Here is a 14,924-nt window from a genome sequence, read left to right on the forward strand (position 1 = left end):
TTTTAATGTCATGTTGTCATGTTGCTACTGTACAAATTAATATGATTGTTTTACTGTATGTACAGAGATTCATAATCAAGAAAACTCCATGATTTATATAATAAATAAATAATAAAATATATAATTTCCAGTGACTATATATATATATATATATACACACACATATATATATGTATATACATACAGCCCACAGCAACAACACAGTTTTCTTCTATTTCGAGTAGCACTTGCAATACATAGCTTATAAAAACAAGCAACACCACAGGGTTGAAAAGGTGCAAAGTATTTAATCAACTGTATTTTCATGGGATGTGTGTGTCACTGTACATATACAGTATATATAGATAGATAGATAGATAGATAGATAGATAGATAGATAGATAGATAGATAGATAGATAGATAGATAGATAGATAGATAGATAGATAGATAGATAGATAGATAGATAGATGGATGGATGGATGGATGGATGGATGGATAGATAGATAGATAGATAGATAGATAGATAGATAGATAGATAGATAGATAGATAGATAGATAGATAGATATGTGTTGAATAAAAGAAAATGTTCGCAGATATAGATCCGTGGTTAAGGACATTACATGTACAGTGATTTATAGACAGCGGCTGCAGAAAAAAAAAGGGATCCGCCCAACGTGGGGCTCGAACCCACGACCCTGAGATTAAGAGTCTCATGCTCTACCGACTGAGCTAGCCGGGCGTGCTGCTCCCAAGCGAGTAATCCTATTATCCACTTTCATATATATAATTTATACGTATGTGCATAACATGATATATATAATGCGTATAAATCATAGACATGGGTTGAATAGTACATAATACACATAGGCGTCGAATGTATATGTGTACCACAATTTACTGAGCGCTCGCTTAAACGAGTGAGGTGGTTTATCCCCTGTCTATCTCATACTGCCCCCTAGTGGCAAAAAAATATACTATATTGTGTTTCAGTCGAATCCAGAGCTGTCACCCGTCTGTCGAGCTGCTCTCGCGTGAGAGCCAATCAGATTGCGTATCGCTACCAGTGTGTGTATATATAAACATGTATATATATGTATATATATATAAGGTGGTCTGTTTTATATGTACAGTATATATTAATGTATATTGCTTTAAGCTGTTCTCTTGTATTGACCATTTCACTGGAGTTGCATTATTGCTTACATGTGTATATATTTATTAGAATGCTCACTCATTTTTTTATTTACTGATTTTATTACTGTCTTTATTTGTTTGTATTAAATTTGTATTAAAATGACTTTGTACATTAAGTTTTGTTTATCATTCAAATACGATGCACATCATAATATAAAATCCTTTATTAGTCCCATGCACAAATTTAATGTGTCTTAATGAATATATTGCTTAATCATAATGGTAAGTAAGGCTTACATAAAAAGAAAATGGTAACCTTTTACCTTTTATATTACCGGTAATAGTCAATAATTGTGCTAAACTAAATATTTTAATGTCAACATACAGCACACAATGTTAGTAAGCTTATACATGTTTTAATATAATGATAACAGTCATTACGATAAACCAAATAAATACTGAAATGTTTACAAGCAAAAACTGGTTAATTAATACCGTAACCATCTATTTACATGTAGTTTGCGATTGAATAAGTTCGGGCAGACACGGGATTTGAACCGCGACGGTGATACCTCGACGATCGGGCCGACACGGGATTTGAACCGTGACCGCGAGGGTGATATCGCGGCATTTGTGTTTAGCGACACATCAACGAACACGCGATTTCCTTCAACTCAATGGCTGCCCTATTGTCTGTGTATATTTTTATAGCATAATGTATTATTTGTGAGTGTGTTTTATTTACTACAAGTTAATCAAATTACTTGCCACTATATATTATTGATTACTTTGAGGAGCTGAAGAATGAAGGAAAATGAGAGAGAATGTCTGCAAGACAGGAGGGGGAGCTGAAGATGCTGAGATTCTCCACAAGATTAGAAATAAGTATATAAGAGGAACAGCATTAGTTGGATAATAAACAAACTGGCAAAGTTCAGATGGTTTGGTCGAGTGCAGAGGAGGGATTATAGTGATTGTACTGGACAAAGGATGTTGATGATGGTGCTGGAGGAGAAGAGGAAGATGACAGAGAAGGTTCATGGATGTTGTGAAGAAGGACAGTTGGTGGAATAGAGGAGGGCAGAGGGGATATGGCAAGATGGAGGCAGATCATCCTCCATCGGTAATGTTGCAGTGTGTTGGTCTTCAAGGCCACTGTACTTTGCTCTGCTGATACTGATTTTCCGCAATAAATATTCCATATTTGTTTTGTTTTTTCTTATTGACATTCACCTATGGGTGCCCTGCCAATCAAAATGGGGGTGCTGTTATGAAGTTCCCTACTTCGCCCACATATCATTAGAGGAAATGATATCCAGTGCCCATCTCTGTGATAGAAATTAAGGGCCAATTCCAGTTCCTATCTTAACCCTCAAGCTCAAACCAAGTGTTGAGGCTTATTTTGTCACTTATTGGGACACCCCTTAAATGCAGATACGTCTTCAGACTGTGGGGGGCAGAATAACGCGAAAGCTGCGTCCAGTCTGTTAACTCCAAAAAAGAAGAAGAAGAACACATTTACGTCACGATTATTTATTATGATCCGTTTGTCAGTCAAGTTATTAGGTTGTCAGTTAGTTATAAGCTGATAGTCATACAAATACCACAACCACGGACATATTCAGCTGACAGTTACCACACAACACGGCTTATTGAAAAGTAAACCATAGCAAACGATCGATTGTCCGCACTGGCCAGCTATTGACAAAAGTATCATAAAATAAATGTTACGCAACAAACTAAGATAATACAATGGTTTTCATAATTGTTATATCTCTATTAACAAAGAAAATACTTAATTTGTAGCGTACTCGTTTCGCTGCTTTCGGCGCCATCTTTGTTCTGTCAAAACACTCAGTGCATTCTGGGCAGCCCTTGCTCCCAAGGGTGGTTTTGGAACATCTCACATTTTTGAGATTGAGGGTTAAGATTGAGGGTTAAGCAAGGAATTGGAATTCACCCTAATTAAACAATAATGTGTGGAAGTCCACATAGAGGTACACATGGCCCCATGTCGCACTTTAAGACATATCTACCTTAAACATACTTTTCAATATTCGCCCCTGCCTTTCCAAATGTCTGCGCACGCCACTGCTGAATTATTTACACGAAGTCCGTGAAGGCACCACAGACCTGGGTTCTCCTTCTACGTCAACGGCGCTGGGCGGTTCGTGAATGGGGGTTATAGTTGTTTGAAGTGGGAGGGCCCCGTCATCTGACTTTACAGATAGCAGCGAAAAGTGGGTGTAGTGCAGGCGGTGGTTTGTGTTCTATCCTGTGCGCTTGTGTCTACATGACAGCTCTTAAGCACGCGAGCAGCGGTTTACCTATGCTTACGGGCGGCCGTTGGAGCGACACTACTGACCCAGCGGAGCAGCGCTAGCATCATCCTGCCACCAGAAGCTAGCTCCAAACAACCCCGCGACACAGACAAGGGAGAGCCGTGTCGGTGAGCCATGGGTTTCCGCAAGAAGAACAAGAGCCCGCCGGTGCTGAGCCACGAGTTTGTGATCCAGAATCACGCCGACATGGTCTCGTGTTTGGCCATGATTATCCTCCTCGGCCTGATGTTTGAGGTACTGTCGTTAGCCCACTGATGTTAGCTGATAGCTGTCGTTAGCTAACATGACAGCAGATCTCCAGGGGCAGGGCACTAGCTTCTCCCTCTCTCTATCCCTCTCTCCTTCCCGTCTCATGTGTCTCACTGATTGCCAAAGAAGATGGTGAGGAGGCCCACAGGCTCAACTGACCGGTCACTTTGCCAGTCGGCTAATAAACCTACTGCCTCCATGTTTAAACGTGCATCTGTATCTGGTCGTTAGTCATAAAAAAGAAGCGGTGACACTGTGCTGCTTGTCTGCTACACATATCATCAACAGTCGCTTGTCTCTTCTTCTTCTAGCGACTAGTCACGTTTGAATGAAACCAGATAGCTCTCCACTAACTAACCTGTTCTCCACCTAAACACAAGCACCACAGTCTAAACGGTTCGTCTGTGAGGAGAGAGATGCTCATAGATGAAGCTCTCTCATCCTGACACTGAGTCAACCCCAGCTATGATTAAAGGATGCATATATTGTACTGAGCTAGTGGTTCTCAAACTTTTTTCATATGAAATATCACCTGAGAAAATATTCAGCTCTTAAAGTAACACAATTATTAATATACGGTGGTGTAAATAGGTCAAGCAAAGTCAGCTCCAGTCTTTTCACAGGAGGCACCCAATAAGATCATTTGCTCTCTCATCCTCCTCTTCCTCACACATACTTCACACACTGGTATAGTGAAATTAGATGAAGATGGAGTGAGAAATAAGGTGGCTCAAGTTATTATTGTTTAATCTATTACTATTTTTTTTTTCTTCTACACACTCCAGTCAAAATTCCTCACTTGGACTCCCATCACATGCCCTGGTATACATAGAGTAGAACAGTATTTCTGATCTTCCTCCCAAGTACCACAGTTTGAGAACCATGGTGTTGATTATATGTGACTGTATTTGTTTTGTTGTGTCACTCTATTTTATTTCTGTTTTTATTTTTTATCTCTGTTTTACCTATTGTGCAGCACTTTGGAAACAGTTTGTTTGTTTAAACTCGTGCTTTATAAATAAAGTGGATTGGATTAAAGGTGCCATATGTAAGAATGTGGCCAAACACGGTTACTACATTCAAATTCAAAATACAGAGGTCTTTTAGGTTTCGTTTTCTGACCTTACTGGCAGCCCGTGGTTGCTCGGCAGCTGAGGCTCTACTGACTGCAATGATTGGTAGACGGCGGTAGGTGGCGCCACATGCCAAAACATGATTTCAAAACATAAACATGATTTGCAGTCTGCAAAATATATTTTTTAATGCAAATATTGTGGCTGTACTGTTGTTGTTGGTGAGTTCAGTTTGTTATATGAACATTATTCCTGAGTCTCTTTGACATATTAGGAGGATTTTATGGACAGTTGCTTTAGATTTATTACGTAATGCACCTTTAAGAGATTTAAAACGGTTCAATTTTGCATTAAATGTCATTTTCAGTATGGTCTTGAATACAGCTGTGATTTCCAGTTGAGAATAATTCTATGAATATTGGTTGAATTAAAAAACACGGCAGCTTTTTCAATATTGTCCAGGTTTTATAACGTCCCTCAAAAGCCATACTAAATGATATATCGCACTAAATTTATGCTCTGATGTGTAACCGAAATTAACAGGAAATTAGAAATTGTTTTTAGGGGACACGGTCAAAATGAGTACCACCAGAGGAGGTTCATGGACCACTTGGTGGTACATGTACCACAGTTTGCGAACCATGGCATTAGGCGTGATATTTCTGTTCAAGTGGTACAAATGTAGATCTGTCTCGCTAGTTATGTGAAAGGGTTCCCTCAAACCTCAGGGATGGTGCTCTCCAAAATGTTTCATTTGGAAGATCTGAAGTATTCCGATCTTTACTGCTCTTACGGTTGATTTGATTACGATGTCAACGATCTGATCGGATTCCACAATGCGTCGCGTCCTCGCTTTGGTACGGCCACCTTTTCATCGATCAACACAAGGAGTCGGATAAATATGAAGTCGGATATGACGATAAACATCTCTTTAACAAGTGCTTCTAAGTTGTGCTATGATACACGATCCGTGGCAGTCCGATAGCATTTCTCTATATTGCGAGACAATCAATACAATACATCATGATTATCTGCCTCGGCAAATAAGAAAATCTGAAAGAACCACTCTCTTCCGTTATCCCACTTACTGTCCTTCACCTGTGCTTTGCGATTACAATCGTTCACGAATTTTCGTTCATGAAATTGGGAGGAAGAATATTTATATTTGACATTAAAACAACATATATCCATATTAGTATTTTGGGTCACCCCTTGTCTGGAATGTGTAGATGGGGAATATCGACAAAATATTCCGTTGCTCACTCTTACAAACATCATAATCGAAATAATTAATAAAGTATTTTGCCAAATAAGGACAGTAGTTGTATTATTTATGTCTGTTTATATGTAGCCAGTGATATTCATCGTAGCAGAGGGAGTCGACTTCAAATATTCTGCTTTTTAGAGATTTGTCGGAGAATCCATCAGGCAATTTCTGAAGGTTTCCAGACCCCAGTAATGTTAAATTGGTGATTTCAGAACATGCATAGTTTATTTACATTAAATTATGCCGTGTCAGCTTAATACTAAAATGATGAATATGCACGCATAAAGTACGCACATGTTTTTTTACTACAGAAAAAACTCAGTTTGAGTACTATATAAAAACTTAATCCCGATTCTTCACTTTCTTTTCCAGGTCACAGCAAAGTTTGCCATCATGTTCATCACAGTCCAGTACAACGTAACGCAAGTTCTTGGTAAGTCAACATTTAGCAGGTGCAGTGTTTTTCATTTTCAAAATAAAAGCCTGTCATTTATCACTTCTTCATCCTCTTGAGCCCCCTCTTTCCATTCTTTACGGTTTTAACGTTGTTCTTCATTTTCATGCAGATGAGAGGAGCGAGCCTGTAAACCTTTACCAGTACGGCCCTAAAGACGTGGCCACCGTGTTCTTCTATCTGCTCATTGCGGTCATTCTTCATGCCTTGATACAAGAATATATTCTGGACGTGAGTATCCATCATACCTGTTAACACTTGATACGTATAAACATGGCGTAAGTGAATAAGAAACTCCATATTTTTTAACTGGTCACCTTGTGCATCTCCTTTTAAGCATCATGCATCAAGCAGCATGTCCATTTGGTCCAAAACAAGAAACAAACATACAACTTTAAATGTTTACTTCCAGAGGGGTATAGAGGTAAAAGGTAAATGCATAAAATATAAAGAGAATAGAAATAAATTGAAATGTCTGTAGCAGTTTGGCATCATTCAGTTGTGTTCACATCACTGAGATGCATTGGGAAACCCCGAAAAAAGAAAAGTGGACGTTCCTTCAGCTTGACAAAATCTGGTCTTAAAGGTCTGATTTTCAATTGTACAAATTTTTCCCATTGTTTTATGAAGCTTTAAGTTGAGAGAAAAAGTGACCTTTTCCATAGTATATATATCTATTGTCACATCTAGGTCCAGTCGCGCAACATCCATCTTTTAGTTAGGGCCTTTTTTCCTGCTGCCACTAGTGCACCCATTAAATATTTGTCAATAGCACTCAGTTCTGGGGGGGATATAAGCTAAGTATGATTTGGTTAAATTTATATAGATTGCCGATTTTTGCATGGTTGTAAAATAGAAGTAATGGACAAATCTGCGAGACTGTGGTATTTTTACAGGTTTTTATGACTTGATATGGGATCTGTAAAATGATAAGATAATCTCTTTTCGTCCTAATGTTATTAGTCATATTTTAATAAAGAAGACTCATATTCATCTGCGTCCTCACGCGCACACACACGCTTTAGTGGGGTCCAAAATGCAGGAATTGGAAAGACAACACTCTTTTTATTTCAGAATATAAACGAAGATGCTCCAATATCAAACCACCTACTTAACAAACATGTAGAGAAGCAACATTTTCACCATTTTGGACACAGTTTAACCACATATTGGACACAAACACACTCTGTGTGTTTGAAGCTACCGATTCCTTACTTTCAGTGGTCCATAAAGGAGGAAACAAAACGAACAACACTTCCATCTCTTTGTCTGTACTACTCTTGTTGAATTTCAGAAAATGAACAGGAGGTTGCATCTGTCAAAAACCAAGCACAGCAAGTTCAACGAGTCGGGACAACTCGCAGTGTTCTATCTGTTCTCCTTCATCTGGGGCTGCAGCATCCTGACAGCGGTACGAACGCCAACGCATCGTCTCAGTCCTGCTGTTTCTAAGGCTCTATCTCACGCAGCGTGTCTTCTTTTCTCTGACAGGAGGACTTTGCAACAAATCCTACTTTCTTATGGGAGGGTTACCCACACACTCACATGGTGTAAGTAAAGTTGTGTATACACTACTGCTCAAAAGTTTGGCGTCACCTACACAATTTTGTTCGTGATTTCCATTAAGTCCATAAAGTCACACTTTTATTCATCAAAAGAGTTGCCAAATGAATAGAAAATATAGTCAAGACATTGACAAGATTATAAACAATGATTTTTATTTCAAATAATCATTTTGCCCTTTCGTCAAAGAACCAGCAAAACTGTTTCCAGCTGTGCTAACATCATTGCACAAGGGTTTTCTAATCATCCAATAGCCTTCTAACGCGATTAGCAAACACAATGTACCATGAGAACAGTGGAAATGGGCCTCTATACACCTATGTACATATTCCATTAAAAACCAGTTTGCAGCTAGAATAGTCGTTTACATAACAATGTATAGAGTGTTTTTCTAATTCATTTAATGTTATATTCATTGAGAAACTAGTGATTTTCCTTCCAAAATAAGGACATTTCTAAGTGACCTCAAACTTTTGAACGGTAGTGTATGTTCCAAATTTCAGCCTTTTTCGATTTTCTGATTGCACCGTTTCAAATTGAGGTTTTGTTTTGACACTCTAGATTCTGCCTGAGTTTCCCCTCACTTCTCTCGCTCATTTGTCGTGCATGTCGCTGTATATTCATCAGTTACAGAACAGTACAGCAGAACAACACAAACTCCTGCATATTGATGGTGACCCCGTGATCACGTTTAAAATAACACCTGGACTCTTTTTCTCTGCACAACCTCTTCTCTGTCCTCTCGTCTAGTTTTCAGGTCAAGTTCTTCTACATTTGCCAAATTGCCTATTGGCTCCATGCGCTTCCTGAGCTGTACTTCCAAAAAGTACGGAAGGTAAGAGAATCTGTTTAAAAACAATCCAGGTTTTCCTGTGTTCACAGAGCAGCAACTTCCTTCATGGAAAAGAGGGGTCCTATAGCTATTAGATGGCCCGTTTTACCTCTTCGACGACTTGCATGTATTTACATTAGCAAAAATCACTCTTGAAATCCGTAGACATCCATATTTCGATTGAAGGTAACAGTTTCATTCATTGCCTTTTAATGACGTCATCCTCTTAGCAGGTGCTGTGCAAACCATCTCATTGTTGTGTGGCATATGCAAAAAAAGACAGAGAGGATCATTCACTTATCATGAAGTGAGCCAAAGCTCATGATGCTCCCGGACATCGTCACAGCAGGTCTTTTGTTATTGTTTTGACTGAGAGATTACAAGTGGCAGAAATTACATATGTCTCTTGCGTCTTTTAGAACTAAAAAAAACAATGTATAATAACAGATTTTATTAAAATAAATTGTCGTAAACAGATGTTGTGCAAAGTGTCTGCAGTCTAAACCTATGCTGTGGTGTCAGTTATTTTCCCATCTAACCACAGGCAATCCCTGCTGGTGCTTTCACAAGTCTCTGTGAGGGATCGACACAGGGTTATGCAAATGTACAGAGGAAGAAGACGTTTGATGTTGGTTCTACTTTCTAGATCTAGCAGAATATTAACCGTGTATACACCTTGTTTCAGACTAAAATGGTGTCAAATGAAGACGGCGGGTCTCATTTTGTTTATAAAACGTACAGTAGTTAGTGAGTGGTTAATTTATAACTTTCACTTAGAAAGGAACAAATATGCAGAAGGTACTGTATATTCTGTTTGGCTCAGTCCAAGTGTCATTCATTTCCTTTTTTACAGCTATAAATCTTCTTTTTCCTAACTTTCTTTTCCCCTTTTTTTTTTTTTTTGAAATCTCTACAGGAAGACATTCCCCGCCAGCTCTACTACATTTGCCTTTATATCGTCCACATCACTGGTGCCTATGTCTTAAAGTGAGTGGAATAATGTTTGTTTCAAACCAGCGACTTTCTTTGCACTCTTACTAATTGTCATTATTCTGTTTCCTGTGTGTTTAGTCTCCACCGACTGGGCCTGGTGTTGCTGGTCCCTCACTACCTGGTGGAGCTCCTGTTCCACGCGTCACGCCTCTTCTACTTCAGTGATGAGAACAAGCAAAAAGGGTAAACTCTTTGTTTTTAAAGGAGACATATTATGCAAAATCAACTTTTTAATCATATTTGGGACCCTGGAGGCCCTATGAGGAGGCAGTGTGAAAAAAGATGACTCACTCATGTTTTTGTGGTCCTCCTCAGTCTAAGTACAGGAGATAAAACATGCGATGTTGACTTAAGCACTCATTGCTACGTCACAATGAGACATTCCTGGAATTGTTGTCTCGTGGACCTCCGCTTTGTCCCTAAAAAAAAACGTGAGAGTGCAGGCGAGGGCAATAGTATCCGGAAGAGCGGAAGTCAAAAAAGTGTTCTATTCTTGTCTGCACAGTGCAGCACAGAGTTCTACACAAACTTTCAGCCTCAGAGGATTTACATTTTATATATGACGGCAATGTGCCGGCTAGAGTCGGCAAATGATGGCTTTTCCAAATGCTAACTGCTGTTAGCCTCAGTGACGCTGACGTAGTTTCCTGTGTCTCATTTGCATTTAAAGAGACAGGCACTCAAAAGAGCTAGGTTCACTTGGAGAAATCGGGTATAATATGTCTACTTTAATATTTACTGTGTACAGAAGCACTTTTCTGACCAGATCTACCTCATGTAATGTGTTTCCTTTCACAGTTTTACTCTGTGGGCACTACTTTTCGTCATCGCTCGCCTCCTCACCCTCACCCTCTCAGTGCTGACATTTGGCTTCGGGTTGCCCCGCACAGAAAACCAGGGTTTTTCCCTAGCAGATGGAAATTTTAATGTGCTCACCATACGGTAAGATAAAAACTTTGTATTAGTATTTACACATAAGGCACAAGAGTATATAAACGTTTCCCGTCACGATTGTCCTTACCAAAATGATTGCAATCACTGAAAGTTCAGACATCACTGATGGGATACATATTTGTTAGGGCTGAAACAAATACTCCATTCATTGATTTCATTGACTTTTCAGCTTCTTAAATGTTTTAAATGCACATGTTCTGCTTTCTTTGCTCTATATAACAAATAAATCAAACGGAAGAGTTTAAGTCATCATTTACAGTTTTTTTTTTTTTTTTGTAATCATTTTTCAAAATTTTCGGACATTTTATGGACCAAAGAAAATAACTTGACACACAGATTAACAATTTATGAATATAATATATAATAATATAATAATTTATGAAAATAATTGTTGGTTGCAGCCCTAATATTTTTGTGTGTGTAGAAATAATGGACTGTATGTTGGTGAGTTGAACAGGATTTTTTTTTCTATATTCTCCAATCACTATTAAACATATTACAAATATTAATATACAAATCCATGAAAATGTGAAGGAGAATTGCCTTAAAGTAACAAAAAGTACTGAACTGCTCTCTGGGTCCCCCTACAGTTGGTAAACGATATTGTTTGTTAGTACTGTTACAGTATGTACATACAGTATGTTGTGGTAATGTGCATTTTGTAGCCTATGTTATAGCATTTCACAGAAATATGATTATGTTTTTCAAGACAAACAAAAAACGACCCCCCCTCCCAAAAAAAAAAAAAACCCACAAAAGAACAATAGTGCCGTGTGTGTTTTCAACCTGCCTTTTATTACCTATAAAACATACTTTTTGAAGGTTGAAATCCTACAGTGTGTTGCTTTTAAAGCCTCCAGGAGCCTGAAATGCAGCGTTTTTACAGAAAATAGACGGTCATGAGCGTAAGATACAGTCACAATGTTACTGTTTACCGTAAATGATAGGTTAAGATATGAAGAGAGATTTATCGCAAATGCAGATGTATACAAAAAGGCCATAAAAAATATTTAAAAAAACCAGAAACAATAATTTCACCCATTAATGATTAAACTGGTTTATTCGATTTAAACTGTCAAACTGTAAAGTTAAGTATGCCTACCTACAAAAAACACAATGAGAATACAGTTGATAATTATACTCGAATATGTCCGTTTTGGTTTCCCCTCCTGCCCAGGATGACTTGTTTGGCAGCTATCTGCCTCACACAGGCCTGGATGATGTGGAAATTCATTAACTTCCAGTTGAAAAAGTGGAGGGAGCACAGCCAAAACCTGGCCTCAAAGAGGAAGACGGTCAGCCCCAAAAGCAAGCCTCACAAGAAAGAACCGACAAGAGGTCAGTATTCAGACGCTGTAGGAACTGCTCCGTGATATTTCCACGCACAACTCCTTGTCCTTGTCCTAGTATACACACGGGGGGTCAGTTTATTGGAGGCAAGCGTGGCCTTCCAGCTTATTAGCATCTGGTTTAGCATGTGGCTTTTCCTTAGCCATTCATTAACTTAACAGAGAGCTGATAGAGCTTAAGATTTGTCTCTTTGTTGATCTCAAAAATGTACCAGCCTGAGTTTCGCCCGTGATTTTATCACAGTTGTCATTCATTCCTCTGTTTAGCAGATTCTTCTTTCGTCTGCGGGTATTAGCTGGAGGTGGGAACTAACTGATGCATGTGCAGAGCGCCCGGGCCAGCTCGAGTCCCGCTGTGGTCTTACTCGAGATATGCTTGTAGTAGTAGCTTGATTTGATCTGTTTTGTCATGTATTGATGAAAGCCATATTAAGACGGGATTACTTTTATATGGAGAGGTGGAGTAATGTAATTTTACCCCAGGATATCTGAAATATTAATGGCCAATTTGTACTGGATAAGAAATCTCAGTAAAAATACCACAGTTGAGAGGGGTAAATCGGGGGTAAATCACTCCGTCTGTCCTAGGAGCCATTTTCCGGAGCCCAGTCGTGGAACGGCTGCTACGACCAGTTCAGAGCACTCTCATGGCGGGTAATCCCAACAGACAGGGCACCTTACCCAGTAACCCAGGTCGTCGAGGGGCAACGGGGGGTTACGAGGGGGGTTGTTGTCATGCTACCACAAGTAAAGTCACACATCAACATACCCCCCCTTGATCCGTGCTTGAAAATCCGCAGAAAACTACGGAATATTTGCGCACATATTTAGTGCTGGTCTATTCGCATGGGATTAGTATAACCTGGGGTTATTTTTCTTGATGTTTTCACCCCCAGTTAAAAGTCGCTCCATAATTTTACTGACATCGTCTGGTTAAAAAAACAAACAAAAAAAACATCTCATTGTTGTGTGGCGTATGCAAAAACGACAGAGAGGATCAGTCACTTATCAGGAAGTGAGCCAAAGCTCTTGATCCCAAAATATAACAAATTCAATGTGATTCTGTTTTTTCTGTCCAGTATATTTGACTTAACCGTGGATATTTTCTCTGGGCAGGAGGTTCTGCCAATGGAGTCGTGAAGTCTGAGGAGAAGACGTCACCGCGGCCCAGAAAAGCCAAAGCTTCATAGAAAAACAGCCCGAGTGAGGGAGTTCTGACAATGTGACATTCACGTCTTTTACACAACTTCAAAATGTTTTTCGCTACCGTTTCTCCAAAAAGCAAATGTTTCAGCGCACACTAAGAAACCTTACATACCTACACCTGTTTCGTCCCTTTTCTGGGGGTTGTGTAACCCTAAGTGTTAGCTGGGCCGCTTGAAATATTTATTCCTGATTTGGGTTCTCTGCGTGATGGGATGGCGGCAGTGCAGAAATGGTTTTGATGCTTTAACAGGATCGACTTAGACTCTTCAAAGTGTCCTTTTGTGTAAAAAAAACACACAAAAAAAACACGATCACTCGTCGGGTATTTTGACAGTCAAATCCGTTAATATCACAGTACCTTAAAAAAAAAACAGTGAGTTTTGACTTTTGGGCGTCTTAATATAACGTGTTAATGTTTTACTTTGGACCTTCACAGAACAGACAACTGGCTCGTTGCCCAAAATAAAGCCCGGCTTGCTCTGCAGCACAGCACTGCGTTATTCTGCTAAGCTCCTGGCGCAGAGCGAAGACGTGCGTCGTTATTGGTATTTTGACGTAGCTGTAGTCAGAAAACCGACGCTCGTCCTTAACTTCTCGATCATACACTGCCATTACCGGACGACCTCTGCCTTTGACATCCAATATTCGAGCGGATTGAGGCACTTAGTTGACTTTTTTTTTTTTTTTTTTTTTTTTGTCGTTTTCCTTCACTTCAGCCTGTCTGGGTTCCGCTGACTCGCCGAGAGGAAGCTGTTCTGTAACCTGTGACGCTCTGCCACACACACACACACACACCCACACACACACACCCACACACACACCCACCCACCCTCCCACACACACACACACACACACACACACACACACACACACACACACACACACACACACACACACACACAGTGCACAGTCTTTTTTTTACAAATGGCATGATGGGAAATCTTGAGCAAGAACCTGCATTTTCAGTCTTCTACAGAGTAACGTCAATGCATGGTGGTCTAAGGCTAACAACTTTACGGCTAGTTCTCCTTACCTGTGCTGTTGAGTTTGCATCTCTCTTTCACGCAAACACCCACACACACACACACACACACACACATGTATATAAATATACAGCATACACAAGCATTCAGTGGCCTTTTTTTTACAACTGCTGCAAGATTTATTGAGTTATTTATTTTTTTCATATATATACTACAGATAGTTGTTATTTTATTATTATTATTATTATTATTATTATGCTTTGGAAAGCTATAACCAGCAAACAGCGGTACATAGCAACTGCATTTCTTTAATCCAAAACAATACAATCTCTCTTCAAGTGTCCTTACAGCGTCAATGGTTCTTCTCACTCGTCTTTTTTTTTGATTTGTTTGTTTTCTTGAGTTTCATTCTGCTTGCCTTCTCTGATTTTTTGGACTCTTGGGTATCGTCCCCCGTATTGCAATGGTCAGCGTGTTCGTGAGGGATTGTGCAGTATTGTTTTTGCCTTCCGTGTGTGTGTGTGTGTGTTTGTGAGTTAACCA

At 39.4% G+C, this 14,924-nt stretch overlaps 1 protein-coding gene across 1 annotated transcript; it reads left to right on the forward strand.

The window, feature by feature from the left end:
• Nucleotides 1-3,352: 3,352 nt before the first annotated feature.
• LOC310931966 (translocating chain-associated membrane protein 1-like 1) lies at nucleotides 3,353-14,053 on the forward strand. Its single transcript, XM_083895220.1, has 11 exons — nucleotides 3,353-3,692; nucleotides 6,420-6,480; nucleotides 6,614-6,732; nucleotides 7,796-7,912; nucleotides 7,993-8,051; nucleotides 8,815-8,899; nucleotides 9,813-9,883; nucleotides 9,968-10,072; nucleotides 10,688-10,831; nucleotides 12,021-12,181; nucleotides 13,309-14,053. The coding sequence occupies exons 1-11, from the start codon at nucleotides 3,573-3,575 to the stop codon at nucleotides 13,380-13,382; spliced, it is 1,116 nt and encodes a 371-aa protein (XP_083751346.1). The 5' UTR covers nucleotides 3,353-3,572; the 3' UTR covers nucleotides 13,383-14,053.
• The last annotated feature ends 871 nt before the right edge of the window (nucleotides 14,054-14,924 follow it).

Source organism: Microchirus variegatus (genome assembly GCF_963457635.1).
Source record: "Microchirus variegatus genome assembly, chromosome: 9".
NCBI classification, from domain to species: Eukaryota; Metazoa; Chordata; class Actinopteri; order Pleuronectiformes; family Soleidae; genus Microchirus; species Microchirus variegatus.